The sequence below is a fragment of the Solanum pennellii genome, chromosome 12 (assembly GCF_001406875.1).
Source record: "Solanum pennellii chromosome 12, SPENNV200".
NCBI classification, from domain to species: Eukaryota; Viridiplantae; Streptophyta; class Magnoliopsida; order Solanales; family Solanaceae; genus Solanum; species Solanum pennellii.
In genome coordinates this window covers 4,064,586-4,078,239 of record NC_028648.1, presented here as the reverse complement: position 1 = coordinate 4,078,239, position 13,654 = coordinate 4,064,586, and the positions used below count along the sequence as shown (strand labels likewise).

At 31.4% G+C, this 13,654-nt stretch overlaps 2 protein-coding genes across 2 annotated transcripts; one reads left to right on the top strand and one right to left on the bottom strand.

Annotated features, from left to right (window-relative positions):
• The first annotated feature begins 5,742 nt into the window (after window positions 1–5,742).
• LOC107006648 (heptahelical transmembrane protein 2-like) lies at window positions 5,743–9,981 on the top strand. The gene is made up of 4 exons (XM_015205164.2): window positions 5,743–6,187; window positions 6,617–6,709; window positions 6,796–6,856; window positions 9,143–9,981. Exons 1-4 carry the CDS (start codon window positions 5,919–5,921, stop codon window positions 9,824–9,826), a joined length of 1,107 nt encoding a protein of 368 aa, XP_015060650.1. The 5' UTR covers window positions 5,743–5,918; the 3' UTR covers window positions 9,827–9,981.
• A 1,018-nt stretch (window positions 9,982–10,999) lies between these two features.
• Window positions 11,000–13,003, bottom strand: LOC107005941. Its single transcript, XM_015204585.2, has 4 exons — window positions 12,989–13,003; window positions 12,514–12,759; window positions 12,109–12,246; window positions 11,000–11,370 (listed from the first exon to the last, which is right to left on the bottom strand). The coding sequence occupies exons 1-4, from the start codon at window positions 13,001–13,003 to the stop codon at window positions 11,017–11,019; spliced, it is 753 nt and encodes a 250-aa protein (XP_015060071.1). The 3' UTR covers window positions 11,000–11,016.
• Window positions 13,004–13,654: the final 651 nt, after the last annotated feature.

Genomic DNA, 13,654 nt, shown 5'->3' with positions numbered 1-13,654 from the left:
ATACCAATTTTCATCCATAACTTCGTACCTGTTTCACAATCGGGCTCCACATTTCGATTCGCATCTTTTATCGGAGAGAGCACATCTAATTCACATCCTCCGTTAGATGAATTTTTGGACAATTAGTTTTTGTTGTCTTATCTCTTGGTTTCAATACCCCTAACCTTTTCACGTATACGTGTATTACTAGAATTACCATGCTACTTTGGAACATAAGACGGTACAACAATGAGCCTTTGAACCTTATCTGCTTCTATAAAACCATCAATGAACGTCTCTATAATATTTTTTCCAGCGACCTCCATTATTGGTTGTTGTCTCAGTTTAATTCAATACTGATACAATATATGGAGTTGACGTGCCTGCAAATAATACAAATAAGATCAACACTTGATTAAAAATAAACATATGCAATTAAAAAGCATCTAAATTATCATTAAATAACCCAACAACTGAATCAATAAAAAAATAACTTTCAAATGGGAAAATAACTACAGAAACTAGAAAATAACTCCAGAAATTGAGCAAAGCAGCAACCATAAGACAATACTACTCCCTCCGTATGCATTTTTTCATCATATTAATATGAAAAAGTTGTAATTTATAGTATTTTCTTATAGTTTTAGAATATCTAATTTTATTGTTTAAAATATCGAATTAATGTGATCTAATTTACTTCTGAAAATTAGTCAAATTGACTTTTGATAAGTGCAACATGACAAACATTTCTGGACGGTGGGAGTAAGTTTGGGGCAAAGCAGCAACTTAAAAAGCACAAAAATTGAGCCGACGGCATAAAATTGGTCAAAATATAGCACAAACAAGGGGAAAAAACAACTAAACATGGCCAAAAATACGACAAACAAGAAAAAACAGTGTCTAAACTTCTCCAAAATTGTCAATTGTATGTAAAAAAAGGGATGATTGTTGCTTAACTTCTACAGAAACTCATTGTCTAAACTTGTCATTGCTTCACCTATAAGAAACGCAACAAAACCAGTGTGTGTTTAGATCAGAACATAATTAATAGTAGTAATCGATTTGCTCTGATACCATGTTGGATATCTTCAGTTCCCTTTGATTAGGAATGTTCTAGATGTAGAGAGAAAGAGTTTAGAGAGAATGAAACAGTAACGTGCTATATTTATACAAAACTAGCAAGTAATCTAATGGACTGTTAACTAATTAGCCCTTTAACTGCTATTAATTACATATAGGTTCTTTTATGTATTACTTTCTTCAATAAATATATGTGAAATTTAGCTCAATTTTTGATGCATTGCCTCGAACAAAGGAGTAAAAAGTTAAATTTTACTTGGAAAGGAAAAAGAGTAAAAAAATTATTTTGCAGCCTAACATAGTTACCATCCTACTACTTATTAATTAATTAAGGACACTAAGCTAAATTTTGATTTCAAACGTCATTCTCTTATTATTAAATAGAAAATTAATAACTATCCTTCGTTAATCGATGATTAAACCACAATCATAAAAGTTGAGAATACAATTGGATGTATTAAAAAGCTTTTTATTAGTTGACTGTCAATGAACATTAGCAGATTTTTTTTTATGCCAAATAAAAATAAGATATTAAGCATAAAGGTAAAAAAGAAAAATAAAAATTATATTCATTAATATCATGAGTGTGATGTCTCATCTAGTCTCTTGGGTTTTTAAGATTTTTTTTAAAATTTATATAATTGCATCATATAGAAATGATAGAATGGAATTGCTTACTTTACAAAGATTTCAAATGAAAAACTATTGAAATTTGTCGTAGGTCTCTTTCTATATATTCTTCAAAATATTTTTGAATGATTATGTATGATTTTGGAATTGTTTTCTACATTATTGAAGGTCAATAGGGCTATCACAGTATGATGGTCCGGATTGATCCCTTTTTTTACCCAATTTGTTTTACAATTAATTTATTTGTAACTAGGAACAGATAGTTAAAAATAATAAGAATGTTTTGATTTAGGGGCTTGTAAGAAGAAGTTCATTCGAATCCCCTTCGATGAAAAATTATATTATTTATATATGGTTAAAATAATTTTATTTGTATATATAATAGTTGTCAAGCCCGTTTCGACTACTTTATGTGTCTATTTTTACAAATTTTGAACCCCTTATTGTTATGGTGTCACTATTATGTTTGAATTGATGCATTTGCTACTACATCCAATATAGTTGTGGAACTATAACATGCCTCGAATGTTTTTCTACCACATCAAAAATATAAAGCTCCCAACTTAATGATAACATCTTATTAGTAAAAGACAAATACTTGGTAACAATTATTATACAACAATATATAGAGTATGCATGTCATATTTGTTCATCTACAATATTATCCAATTGATCTCGATATAACAAAAACATATGATGGGGTGAATGCGTTCAATAGAATTTTACGCTGTATTTACTGGCATACGGAGATTTGGTAGATCACTAGAGAATATAATGATGAACAATCTTCATTTTATTTCATGACCATATTTGAGTATACATACAAAAAAAATGAATAGAATTATTATACTTTTATAAAGATCAACATATCAATGACGATGATAATATTACAAAATGGTAAAAACACTTTTTTTTAGACTTAAAAGCACGACGTAATGCATGATACAAGCTTACCAACACAAAATTGTACAAACTAGATGTGCCATTTTGGCTAATATAATTGAGATGCGTCAAATATATCAATTTAACTATTTTTGCCGATGTGTTAGAAAACGACGTATCCAAATCATCAATGTTATCTTACGCTTAGCAAGTTGATAATAATTATCTCATCTTTATCGTCATAAATCTCACCAAATTTCTTCATGTGACTGTGTCACTTTTCAGTGCACTTATATCAAGCCTACTTCCGTCCAACTTATCACTCTATGTTCTAAAACCAAATAAACTTTTCACATATAATATGCTACTACAAGGTAATTCATTAAGTAGGCGTTTGGCGATATGGTATCATGAGATAGAATCAACGTTTGGACATGCGATTTTATGTTGATTTAATCTGATGATTCCATATCATGAGATGTGATATCATATTTTCCAAAAATCATGATATAGAATCATATGGGAATACCATATTATGATTTGAGTTTTTTTAATAAAAAAATTGATCCACAAGTTTATATTTTATTAAAACAATCCCACATTTATATCTACTAACCACTTATTTCACATGTAAATAAAATTTATAATCACATCATTACTTTTAAAAATTTATTATTATCACCGATATAAAATTTGTTATTATTATTAATTTATAGTCTGTTTAACTCACATTTCACGATTATTGAGTAATAAAATTTTGAAGAGCCCGTAAAAGGTGTTTTATTTTTACTCAAATATATTGATGAAACAATTACTTAATTTGAAAACAAATAACTATGTAATAATTTATTATACGATTTTATGATTCTTTGTTTATTTGATAATATTGAATAGACAATTGGGACTATTTTAATAGTTTTAAAACATATGAGATTTTTTATGTTTATGAGAAAATCTACACTAGTAAAATTTCATATCGATTGTCCAACAAAACTTTAATTTCATCTCATGATTCCATATCATAATACCATATCGCATGACCAAACGGGCCCTAAGAATAGCGACATCACATTTGATAACAAATTAAAGGTGGAACTCCTATGTCTTGTTACAACTATATATGAATCTACGACATAATACAAGCCATTCATTTGAATGTGTTGTTAAAATTCAATATTTTTTAATCAATATATCAAATCTAAATACAAATAAAACTGAATGAAATGTTATGATTACCTATATTTCTAAAGCTAAGTCCGCTCACATACCAAAATATTTTATCTCTCACACACATAACCATTTTTTCCAGTGTAATTTTGGATTATATATTACTAACATATATTCAATCATCATAATTTTACATCTACATATATGTTGTATCTATAGGTCTAAGTAGTACATAACCAAAACGTATAAAATGAAGTTCGTTTTACCATTTGTTTATGTGTGTTATTTGTACTTTCTTCTAAACATTTTTGTTACTTTTAGGGGTTCCACATCTCATGTTTGTTGTCTTGGAATGTTTTTGGGGGAGGTTGGAACAGAATTAGGGTTGGGCATAATTCGATTCAAATCGAATAAAACAATCGAATTGAACTTCTTTTAATTTCTATTTCGGGTCGATTTATTCGATCAGTTTCGATTGGAAAATTTACTATTTTGATTATTCGGTTCGATTTTTGGTTTTTAACAAATTAAATTCGGTTTAATGGGAAAAACGAATTTAATAACACTAATGACTATTCTCTTACTCTAATAATACTAACACTATTGTTAGTGAGGCCAAGCCCAATATCAATCTGGCCCAATTAAGGGGACTTTGAGTGACCCAAACCCAATTTCCTTGGGGAACTTTGACATATAGCTACTCAAAAATAGCCTAACTACTCTCCATAGTTATAGTTTAATAATTACAATTCGTAGCTACATGTTATAGGGAGGAGAGAGGCGAGTGACACTGAGAGAGAGAGGGCAAAAAGTGGGAGAGAGGTGAATTATATATGTATATCAGTTAGATAATTATATATGATACATATGTATTTGTATATATGACAAGCGAGATTGGGAGAGGGAGGAGAGATTCGAACGAGATTGGGAGAGAGGCAAGCGAGAGAGGGCAGAGAGAGGGAGAGAGATGAATTGTATATGTATTAGATAATTGTATATTATACATACACAATTGTACATATGGCAATCAAGATTGGGAGAGAGATGAGAGAAGTGAGAAAGATTGGAAGAGGGGGGAGAGAGGCGAGTGGGAGGGGGCAGGGAGTTGAGAGAGGTGAATTGTATATGTATATCGATTAGATAATTGTATATTATAAATATGTATATGTATATTCTGGCAAATTATACATATACAAATGTAGCTAATTATACAACTCGAAGTCAGCCCACGTAATTAATGTATAATGTTAGTCGTGAATGATAATTGTAGCAAATTATAACTATGATGAGTATTAAGTAGTATACGTTTGCTTAACTGCATAATTTTCCCATTTCCATTACCCCAAATCTTAAGACTAAAATTGTTGTCTCTAGTCTCTAAAGTCTTTACGACATGTAACAGCTCTCAAGTCTCATGCGCCGCAACTGTGGCCTCTCATGGAGACGTCATACGTCGACTCAATCTCATCGTCTTGTCAGTCGTCCAGTGTGCTCATATTTGGTGGCATAATTCAATCCATGAGATTCTCATTTTATTTTCTCATAATCAAAGCTCGAAATTGAGACTTTATATTAAAGAAGAAACCATCCAAGTCTTTGCAATCTTTAGCTCAACATTTCTTTTCTAAACAAAGTAATACTAACAAAAAAAAAGTTATTTAATAAAATTTTGCTACTCCTTCCATTCCATTTTATGTGATACTTTTCGCATTTCGAGATTCAAACAAATCTATCTTTGACCGTATGTTTTCATAGATCCTTTTAACATTTTGAACTATTAATTATCGTGACTTATAATATTCTTTACGTAGTTTACAAATATATAAATTTTATTTCAAAAAATTTAAAAATTCCATACGCAAATATCCGATCAAAATTAACATGTTTGACTCTCGAAAAATGAAAAATGCTAACATAAAATAAAACAGAGGGAGTAATTTTTAGTATTAGTTATGCTTTTATATATGTGATCTCAAGGCCTAAAAAAGTGAAATATTTGTTTGTTAAACTATTTTTCCAACTGTGGCTTACTAATGTATATGTATATATATAACTAGAAAAAAAGGTTGAGTGGAAGTCACGCCTTTCATATTAGTTCGTTGCTCACGAGACACAAACAAACAATCGGAAATTTCCGGTGAAAAGTCGCCGGAATCTGAGATCCGTTGCCGGCAACGGCGATGAAAAGCATGATGAACAATGGAACTAAGAAGAGCTCGAAAATCGGAAAAACAGAGATTACTGAATCGGGAATATTGAAGGAGAAGAAGATGAATAGTTATAAGGAGGAGGAGAAGAAGTTCAAGCGTAGATTGATGAAATTCGAAGAATTACCTGTGTATCTTCAGGATAATGAGTTCATCAGAGATTATTATCGTTGTGAATGGCCTCTTAAGGAGGTAGCTCTTAGCGTCTTCTCTTGGCATAATGAGACTCTCAATATTTGGACGTGAGTTCGAAATTCAAATTTTCACTTCATTTTGCATATGATTTGCGTTGATTTTCAAGTTTTAATCTCAATTTCACTCATTTGCATTTGAATTTCGTTGATTTTCCAGATTTTTTAGCTCTCGTTATACGAATTTCAAATTTGTAGGATCCTCCATTTGACTCTTAATTTCACTCATTTGCATTTGAATTTAGATGATTTTCGAACTTTTTACTTCTTATTATACTAATGTCGAACTCAGAGATCTCTATTTTCACAACTTAACTCTTAGTTTCACTCCTTTGCATTTGAATCAAATCGATTTTTGAGTTTTTAGCTCTGATTTTACAATTTGGAGAAACTTTTCGCACAATGCGAGAATTCAATTTCACTCATTTGAAGTTATCTGATTTTCGAGCTATATTCATCTTATGTTACAAAATATCGTAGGCATTTGGTAGGTTTTGTGGTGTTTGTGACGTTGACGGTAACGAGCTTGATTGAGAAGACGGCAATGGAGACTCTGCTAGCTGGTTTCTCCAGGTTCGTTTTCGTAATTTTCAATGATATTTTAGGTCCTTTTTGTCATTTCATACATTGGTAAAAGAGATCCACTATTTTAAAAACAGACCGGCGGGAATGGGACGGTGGCCGACCATGAAGAGCAATGGCTCAGCTGATTCTTTTCCGGTGAGTCACCGTTTTATTAAAATAAATTTATAATCGTTTAGCGATTTTTTATTAATAAGATAGTAAAATTCTCGATATGAATAACCTTACCGTTCATTGCGTGTTGTTAAAATCTCAGTACGATTTTTTTTTAGCCTAGATAAGACATGAGATGACACCACTGTTCGAAAAGTATGGGCTTTTAGTGGATCCTACTTTTGGAATACTTTAGAAATATAGCTGAGCTGTGGAATGAATCTTACTATTTCACGGGTCCTCTTAACTAGCTCTTTTTTATCTTATAAGAATTCGAATATTTTTTTTGATGATGTTAAGATCTTTGATGTGATGAATTTAAGTATTTAAGCTGTATCTCAATTGTGCAAGTTTTGAATTTGTGTTCTATTTTTATGTATTTCTCTTTTTGTAAAATCTTTTAAGATTTGAGTCTGCTTAGTGACGTGGATAATGTCTTGAGTCGTGAATCTATCGAAAATAATTTTCATATCTTGATAGGGTATGTGAATGCATACAAATCATTCATTTGTGAGATTTCACTAATATGTTATTATCGTTGCTTTGACAATAACAATACAAAGTGACTCAACTTAGCCTTTTACTATTTGAACAGAAAATTAGTATCATGTCAAAAAATTCTTGCATTTCAGCTTTAGCTCTTTTTGCATAAAAAATAGTGATTGTACGAACATTTGACATAAAAAAATACAATGGACAGGAGAAAAAGATATGTAAGCTTTTGGATCTAGGGGTCATTTGATACTTAAGATAATTAGTGTATAATATTTTTGCGATAAAATTTAAGATTAATTTTATTTCATGTTTAGTTTAAGGTATTAGCTAATTGCAGAATTATTTTATCTTACTATATATACGAAAATGATAAAATAGTTTATAGAAAGTGAGAAATATAAAACCTTGCATGATTATCCCACCTTGCGAACCAATTGACCCCAATAAAATTTGTTTGATCACTCCAATAATGTCATTATCACAATCAAGGACTTCTAAGGGGTCCATATGCATATAGTTATTAAATTTGACCAAAATTGTTAGCAAAGTCAGATTTTTGGAAATGGTGACACTGACCATGTAGAGACATATAGTATTATTAAATAGACACCTTCACTCCAATTCCAAAGACAAATGTTTTTTACCTGATTGGTGGGTAAAAATTTTGAGGGGTGACCAAACATGCCAGCTCAATACAGTTCCAAAGCATTCCAAGTGCCATAAAATTCTTTTGACAATATGTTTCAGTAATAATAAAGTCATTTCGTCATGGCATTGTCCTTGGCATTGCTGAATCTGCAATTCATCCAACCTTACTGCTATACAAATTATTTGGAATCTTAATCATAATCAGGAATTTGGGGTGATATATATGTCTGTATTGATGGTTATTAGTAGCAAATTTAAAGATAGAGTTGGTCAATATTTTGCTGAAGTATAGATGTGAACAATGCAGACTGTCTTAGAAGTAGAATAACTAAAGTTCAAAGAAAGATAAAAGAGTTGGTTGCAATAAGATTTCTGTGGTCACAACCAAGCTGGCTGTTTGTATTGTCACACCTTAAGTGGTCATAACCAAGCTGGTTGTTTGTATTGTTACACTTTAAGTGGTCACAACCAAGCTGGTTGTCTGTATTGTTACACTTTAAGTTGGAACACCTGAGTAGAATATCAGATCAAATGTGGTGTAATATTAAGCTCTCTCAATTCTTGATGTTGATGAGTAGTTAAAAAAAGGTGGTCTCAATTTCAGTTAGGAGATCCTGGGCAAGCAGATACCATTCATGATATATTTCGTTTTCAAAACGTTTCATGAACTTGAATGGACTATAACTTTCTTGGCTGCTCTATAAATCTGAAATGTTAGACCAGTATTGGTGAAGTCACAAAAAGACGGCTTTCTTTCGGAGACCACTAAAGGTGGTTCCTACTGAATATAATTGAGTTTAGTGCCAAATGTATTAATACTGCCTATCTTCTAAGATTTTGTTGTAAAAGCATTGACGTCATCCTACTTGCCATTACCTCTAGGCTCCAGGCAAGCTTTGTGACATTAGTTAGCTTCTACAGTTGCAAATTGATCATCTTTTACTATATATCTAGGTGCGGCCCTTGAAGGAGGGGTTCCAGTATAACTAACATTATTGTGTGGAAAGAAGTGATGCATCTTAACCTCTATCATATTTTGGGGGAAAATTGTTTGTATTATGCAAATGTTAAGCAGTAAACGAGATGTTAAGCATCATCTCATCGAAAAATTTAATTTCTGTTTTGCAGGATTCTTACACTAGTCACATCTCAAACCCCTCATTTCTAGGTGCATATGGAGATGGTTATGAAGTTGCCATATGGCCTTGGTTTGTTTTCTTAGGAGGGGCTATGATCTGTTTGGTCTTCAGCTCTGTCTCTCACCTATTTGCTTGCCACTCCCATAAATTTACCCTCTTCTTCTGGCGTCTCGATTACTCTGGGATTTCTATCATGATCATCTGTTCTTTCTTCGCTCCTGTATATTACACTTTCTGTTGTCAGCCATACTGGTGTCTCCTTTACCTATCCTCCATTACTATAGTCGGTATCCTTGTCATTTTCACTCTTTTCGCCCCGGCTCTCACCTCTGGTAAGTTTAGATCATTCAGGGCTGTTCTGTTCCTTGCTATGGGTTTCTCAGGTGTGATTCCAGCAGCACATGCTGTTTCCCTCTACTTTCATCACCCACAAGTACTCGTGGCTCTAGTCTACGAGATCACCATGGGCCTTTTATATGCTGCTGGAGCAGTGTTCTACGTTACAAGGTTTCCAGAGAGATGGAAACCTGGTACATTTGACCTTGTTGGACAGAGCCATCAAGTCTTCCATGTACTCGTCGTTGCAGCTGCCCTCTCACATAGCATAGCAACTCTGGTTATTATGGACTGGCGTCGAGGATTGCCACCATGCAATGCAGGTATTCTTGGATAGACTATAGTAAATCTACAAAAGTGCAAACGGCATTATTCCCAACTCATAAACTTCATTACTCTTAGCTCCTAACACAAAAAGGACTCAGGAAGTTATCCTTACTAGTTATGTTAGTAATAGTTTACTATGCATCAATAAAATTGATAGTTCTCATACTGCTGTCTTCGTATCTTACTGAAACATATAATGTTTGTTGTGCCATGGATTCTACGAGTCCATGTATACGTGATATACGTATAGTGTTTGTTGTGCCATGGATTCCTATGAGTCCATGTATACGTGATATACGTATAATGTTTGTTGTGCCATGGACGCCTACGAGTCCATGTAAACTTCGTTTGAGTGCTAGAGAATCCTCAAATTAGTGAAACGGGGTATAAACGAATGAAAACATAGCTAGATATTCAGAGATTTATATTGTTGATTCCAGTTACCTTGAGACTGAGACGAAATTGTTGTGTTGACTATCCAAACAAACGTAAGTGCCGCAGATGGCAAGATAATGAAGATTCAATATAATATATTATCATGGTAATAGTTGTTGCAAAAATAAGTTCCACAAATATTCATTCACAAAGATGGTAAAGATAAATACAAATACATCAAGTTGATTGTACCATACACCAAATCCTAACAACTATATAGTAAATGAATATTGTGCATTACACTTTCTAGTACGTGTATGGATAGTATTAGCATTAATAGTTCAGCCTAACCCAATAACTTCGACTCAAACGGTTAATGAGTTCAATAACATCCCAAAGTATAAATCCTGAACACGCCTCTATTTATCAGACAAATGAACCATGTTCCTTTATCGATCTTCGATGAAAGGAGTCATATATATAAAAACTTGAAAGAACATTTGTAACGGATTGTAAAAATTGATTTACGTGACTATAGAAATCATTGAATAAAACAATTCAAGATTCCAAATTGACAATTCCAACTATTATATTATATGAGATGTTGGAATTATGAAATTACCAAACAAGTAAAAGAATGAAATACGAAGAGGGAATATCACGTGATGTAATTAAGACAAAACACCCTAATCAACCAACCAATTAATCAACAAATACCAAAATTCAAACCATTTTAGAATAAAATTAATGTCTTTTTTTATTATTATTCTAAAACATTGAATTGTTAAAACAAATTAATGTTTGAAAACACAACTAATTAGTATTCTAACATAATGGAGATCTTTGAGGAATGCCTTTTCTTCTACTTATACTAGTAGCCATATCTTCTTCTGTTATGTTGTTACAATTATTAGCTGATCTTCCACAAACATGCATTCCACTTCTCTTCTTCCTTACAAACTCAGTGCATGGAAAACTCATGTTTTCTGATCCCGAGCCCGTGGACGATGATGAGCTCCATGGCTCGTCATTGTCCACGATCGTTGAATGAGCTGTGTCGATGGCCATGTCATCGTCACCCATATCTTGAGGGATAAAGAAGTCAGAACTAAGTTGTAGAATTGTGCATCTTCTTAGAAATGGGGAAAGGTCCTTGTGGTGCTTTAGCACAAAATCTACCTGATAATGTCAAAGCAAAAATTATTGTCAACCAATAAGTTATTTCACGTGATCGATATAACGAAAGTCATTTTCTAGTTTTTGGTTAGCCTGTGATCAAAATTGCGAAAATTATTTCATTTTATTAATCTTTACTATCCAAAATTTTCATATGTTAAACTTGCGTTCAAACTCATTCATCAACACCAACACCAATTCTTTTTTTAAATTTTCCATGAAAAACATGTCTTTAATTGTAGTAAACACACATTTAATCATACTTGATGTTTGGAGGAAATCAAGTAAAGTGTAATTATCCTATAGTTTGAGATTGCATATATAAATTTTGATCATATTTATTAGGAATCACCTATGATAAGAATATGATTAATTAAGTAGATATGAGTACTTAAGAGGTCGTTTGGTAGCTGGATGAGAAACAAATTAGTTTTTATATAACTTATATGACGTTTGGTAGGGAAATGGTAAATAAGTTATTCATTTATAAAATTGATATAATGTTTGGTTGATAATTTAGAAACCTGCATAACTATTATATGAGTTTTGAGAGAATATATATATATATCATTTTATGAAGGATAAAAGTATAATAACTAATACATGTATATGTAAAACAATATATAGATTCTCAATAACTAATTTCTACCGTACTAATACCTTCATAATTCTAAGAAGCTCCCCAAACTACCCCTAATTTGGATCCAAAACACAAAAATTCTTAAAGTTAAAGAGAATTACCTTGCATCCAAGAGAGCAATGAATAAATGGTTCTTGAAGACTCCTATCACAAGAAGTGCAATAGTTTCCTCCTTTGAATTGCCTATTTTGAGGCCTCTTCTTGATAAAAACCACTTTAGCATTGTTTATTGTATATGCCTAGCAAAATTATAAACAATTAAACATCATTATTTTTATTTTTATTAATAGAAAAGCCAACAATCAAGAACATTATATTGTTGGGAAAAGCAAGTACAATAAATAAAGCAATTTACTATTAGGAAAATCGCTAATTTTTAATGGACGTCCTTTCAGAATTTGACTCATTAGAGAAAGGAAAAGTCATGAAACGTTACCGACAAGCCAAATTTCCATTACAGATTAGTGATTTTCTGATAGTATTTATCTTCTAAATGAATAACGTACCTGGATATTGGAGCAATCAATAAGGTTTTCTATATCTTCTAATCGAACAACCTCATGATATACATAACGTCTAATTTGAAGCAATCTATGGACACGATGTGAAGTGACACAATGAGGACAAATACTAATATTACAATCCAAACAACAAACATTCTTCTCATTCTTCTTTGCACTTTCATGAATTGAACATGGCACAAAGAATTTCTCCACATAAAGAGCCTTCAACCATGATGGCTTTTGAATTCCCTATATACACAAAAACATAATCAATTTAGATGTTGATATACTAATTAATAAGAAACTTAAGAAGCAAACTTAAGTATTGTTTTGTTGAAGGAACAATTCAATCACATAGAAGATGGAGAAATGGAACTAAAGCTTACCATAATCACATAAACAATTATTCTCTCAAGATAGTCGTAGAAATTCAAAAACTTTAAATTCTGAATCTGTCGTTATTCAATACTTAAAGCACTTGACCAATGGACATGAATATCTAAGGTTTGATTGAAGAAAGAGGGGAACTATAGTATGGAATTAATGATATAGTGTATTTAAGGAGAATCACAAGATATCAGAGAAAATGGAAAATATATTTATTAATTATTCATTGGGTACATACACACAACATTTTGTCTCTGAGCTTAATTATAATTTATACTATAACGTTTAACTTTTTTATATACTTGCAATGTAGAATCTTTACTTATAACAATAAAGATCATTGAAAAGATAACTAAAACTATTTAAAATAATAAGTACTAACCTGAATAAGATAAGGTAGACAACATATTACAACAAATTAAATTGTATTAATTGTGTAAAAACTTAATTAGCTATCATATGTTAAAAAGTATTTTAAATTAACATTTAGAGAGACAAAATAAAGAGTAAGATAAGAGAACATGGACTCTGTTCCCCCATATATGAATATACAAAATTTTCTCTATCTCCTTTTCCTTGTGTTGAGAGCTAATAAAACCCTAAACTAAAGGAGTTCTTCTTGAATCTTGTAATTTATTTATTTGTCTTTTGATTCTTGTATCTTTATTATCTTTGATGTGTCTAATAAATAATAGTTCAGATACGAAACTCACATACATTTGACAATTTAATTATGAAATTATTTTTAAAATATTTT

What these genes read in the sequence shown, in the direction of transcription:
- LOC107005941 (XM_015204585.2), bottom strand. An exon ending in TTGATTGCTCCAATATCCAG is followed by an intron (nt 12,247 to 12,513) that starts GTACGTTATTCA and finishes TAATTTTGCTAG; the next exon opens with GCATATACAATAAACAATGC. An exon ending in ATTGCTCTCTTGGATGCAAG is followed by an intron (nt 11,371 to 12,108) that starts GTAATTCTCTTT and finishes TGACATTATCAG; the next exon opens with GTAGATTTTGTGCTAAAGCA.
- LOC107006648 (XM_015205164.2), top strand. Translation starts at nt 5,919, where the DNA reads ATGAAAAGCATGATGAACAATGGAACTAAGAAGAGCTCGAAAATCGGA. An exon ending in CTGCTAGCTGGTTTCTCCAG is followed by an intron (nt 6,710 to 6,795) that starts GTTCGTTTTCGT and finishes TTTTAAAAACAG; the next exon opens with ACCGGCGGGAATGGGACGGT. An exon ending in GCTCAGCTGATTCTTTTCCG is followed by an intron (nt 6,857 to 9,142) that starts GTGAGTCACCGT and finishes TCTGTTTTGCAG; the next exon opens with GATTCTTACACTAGTCACAT.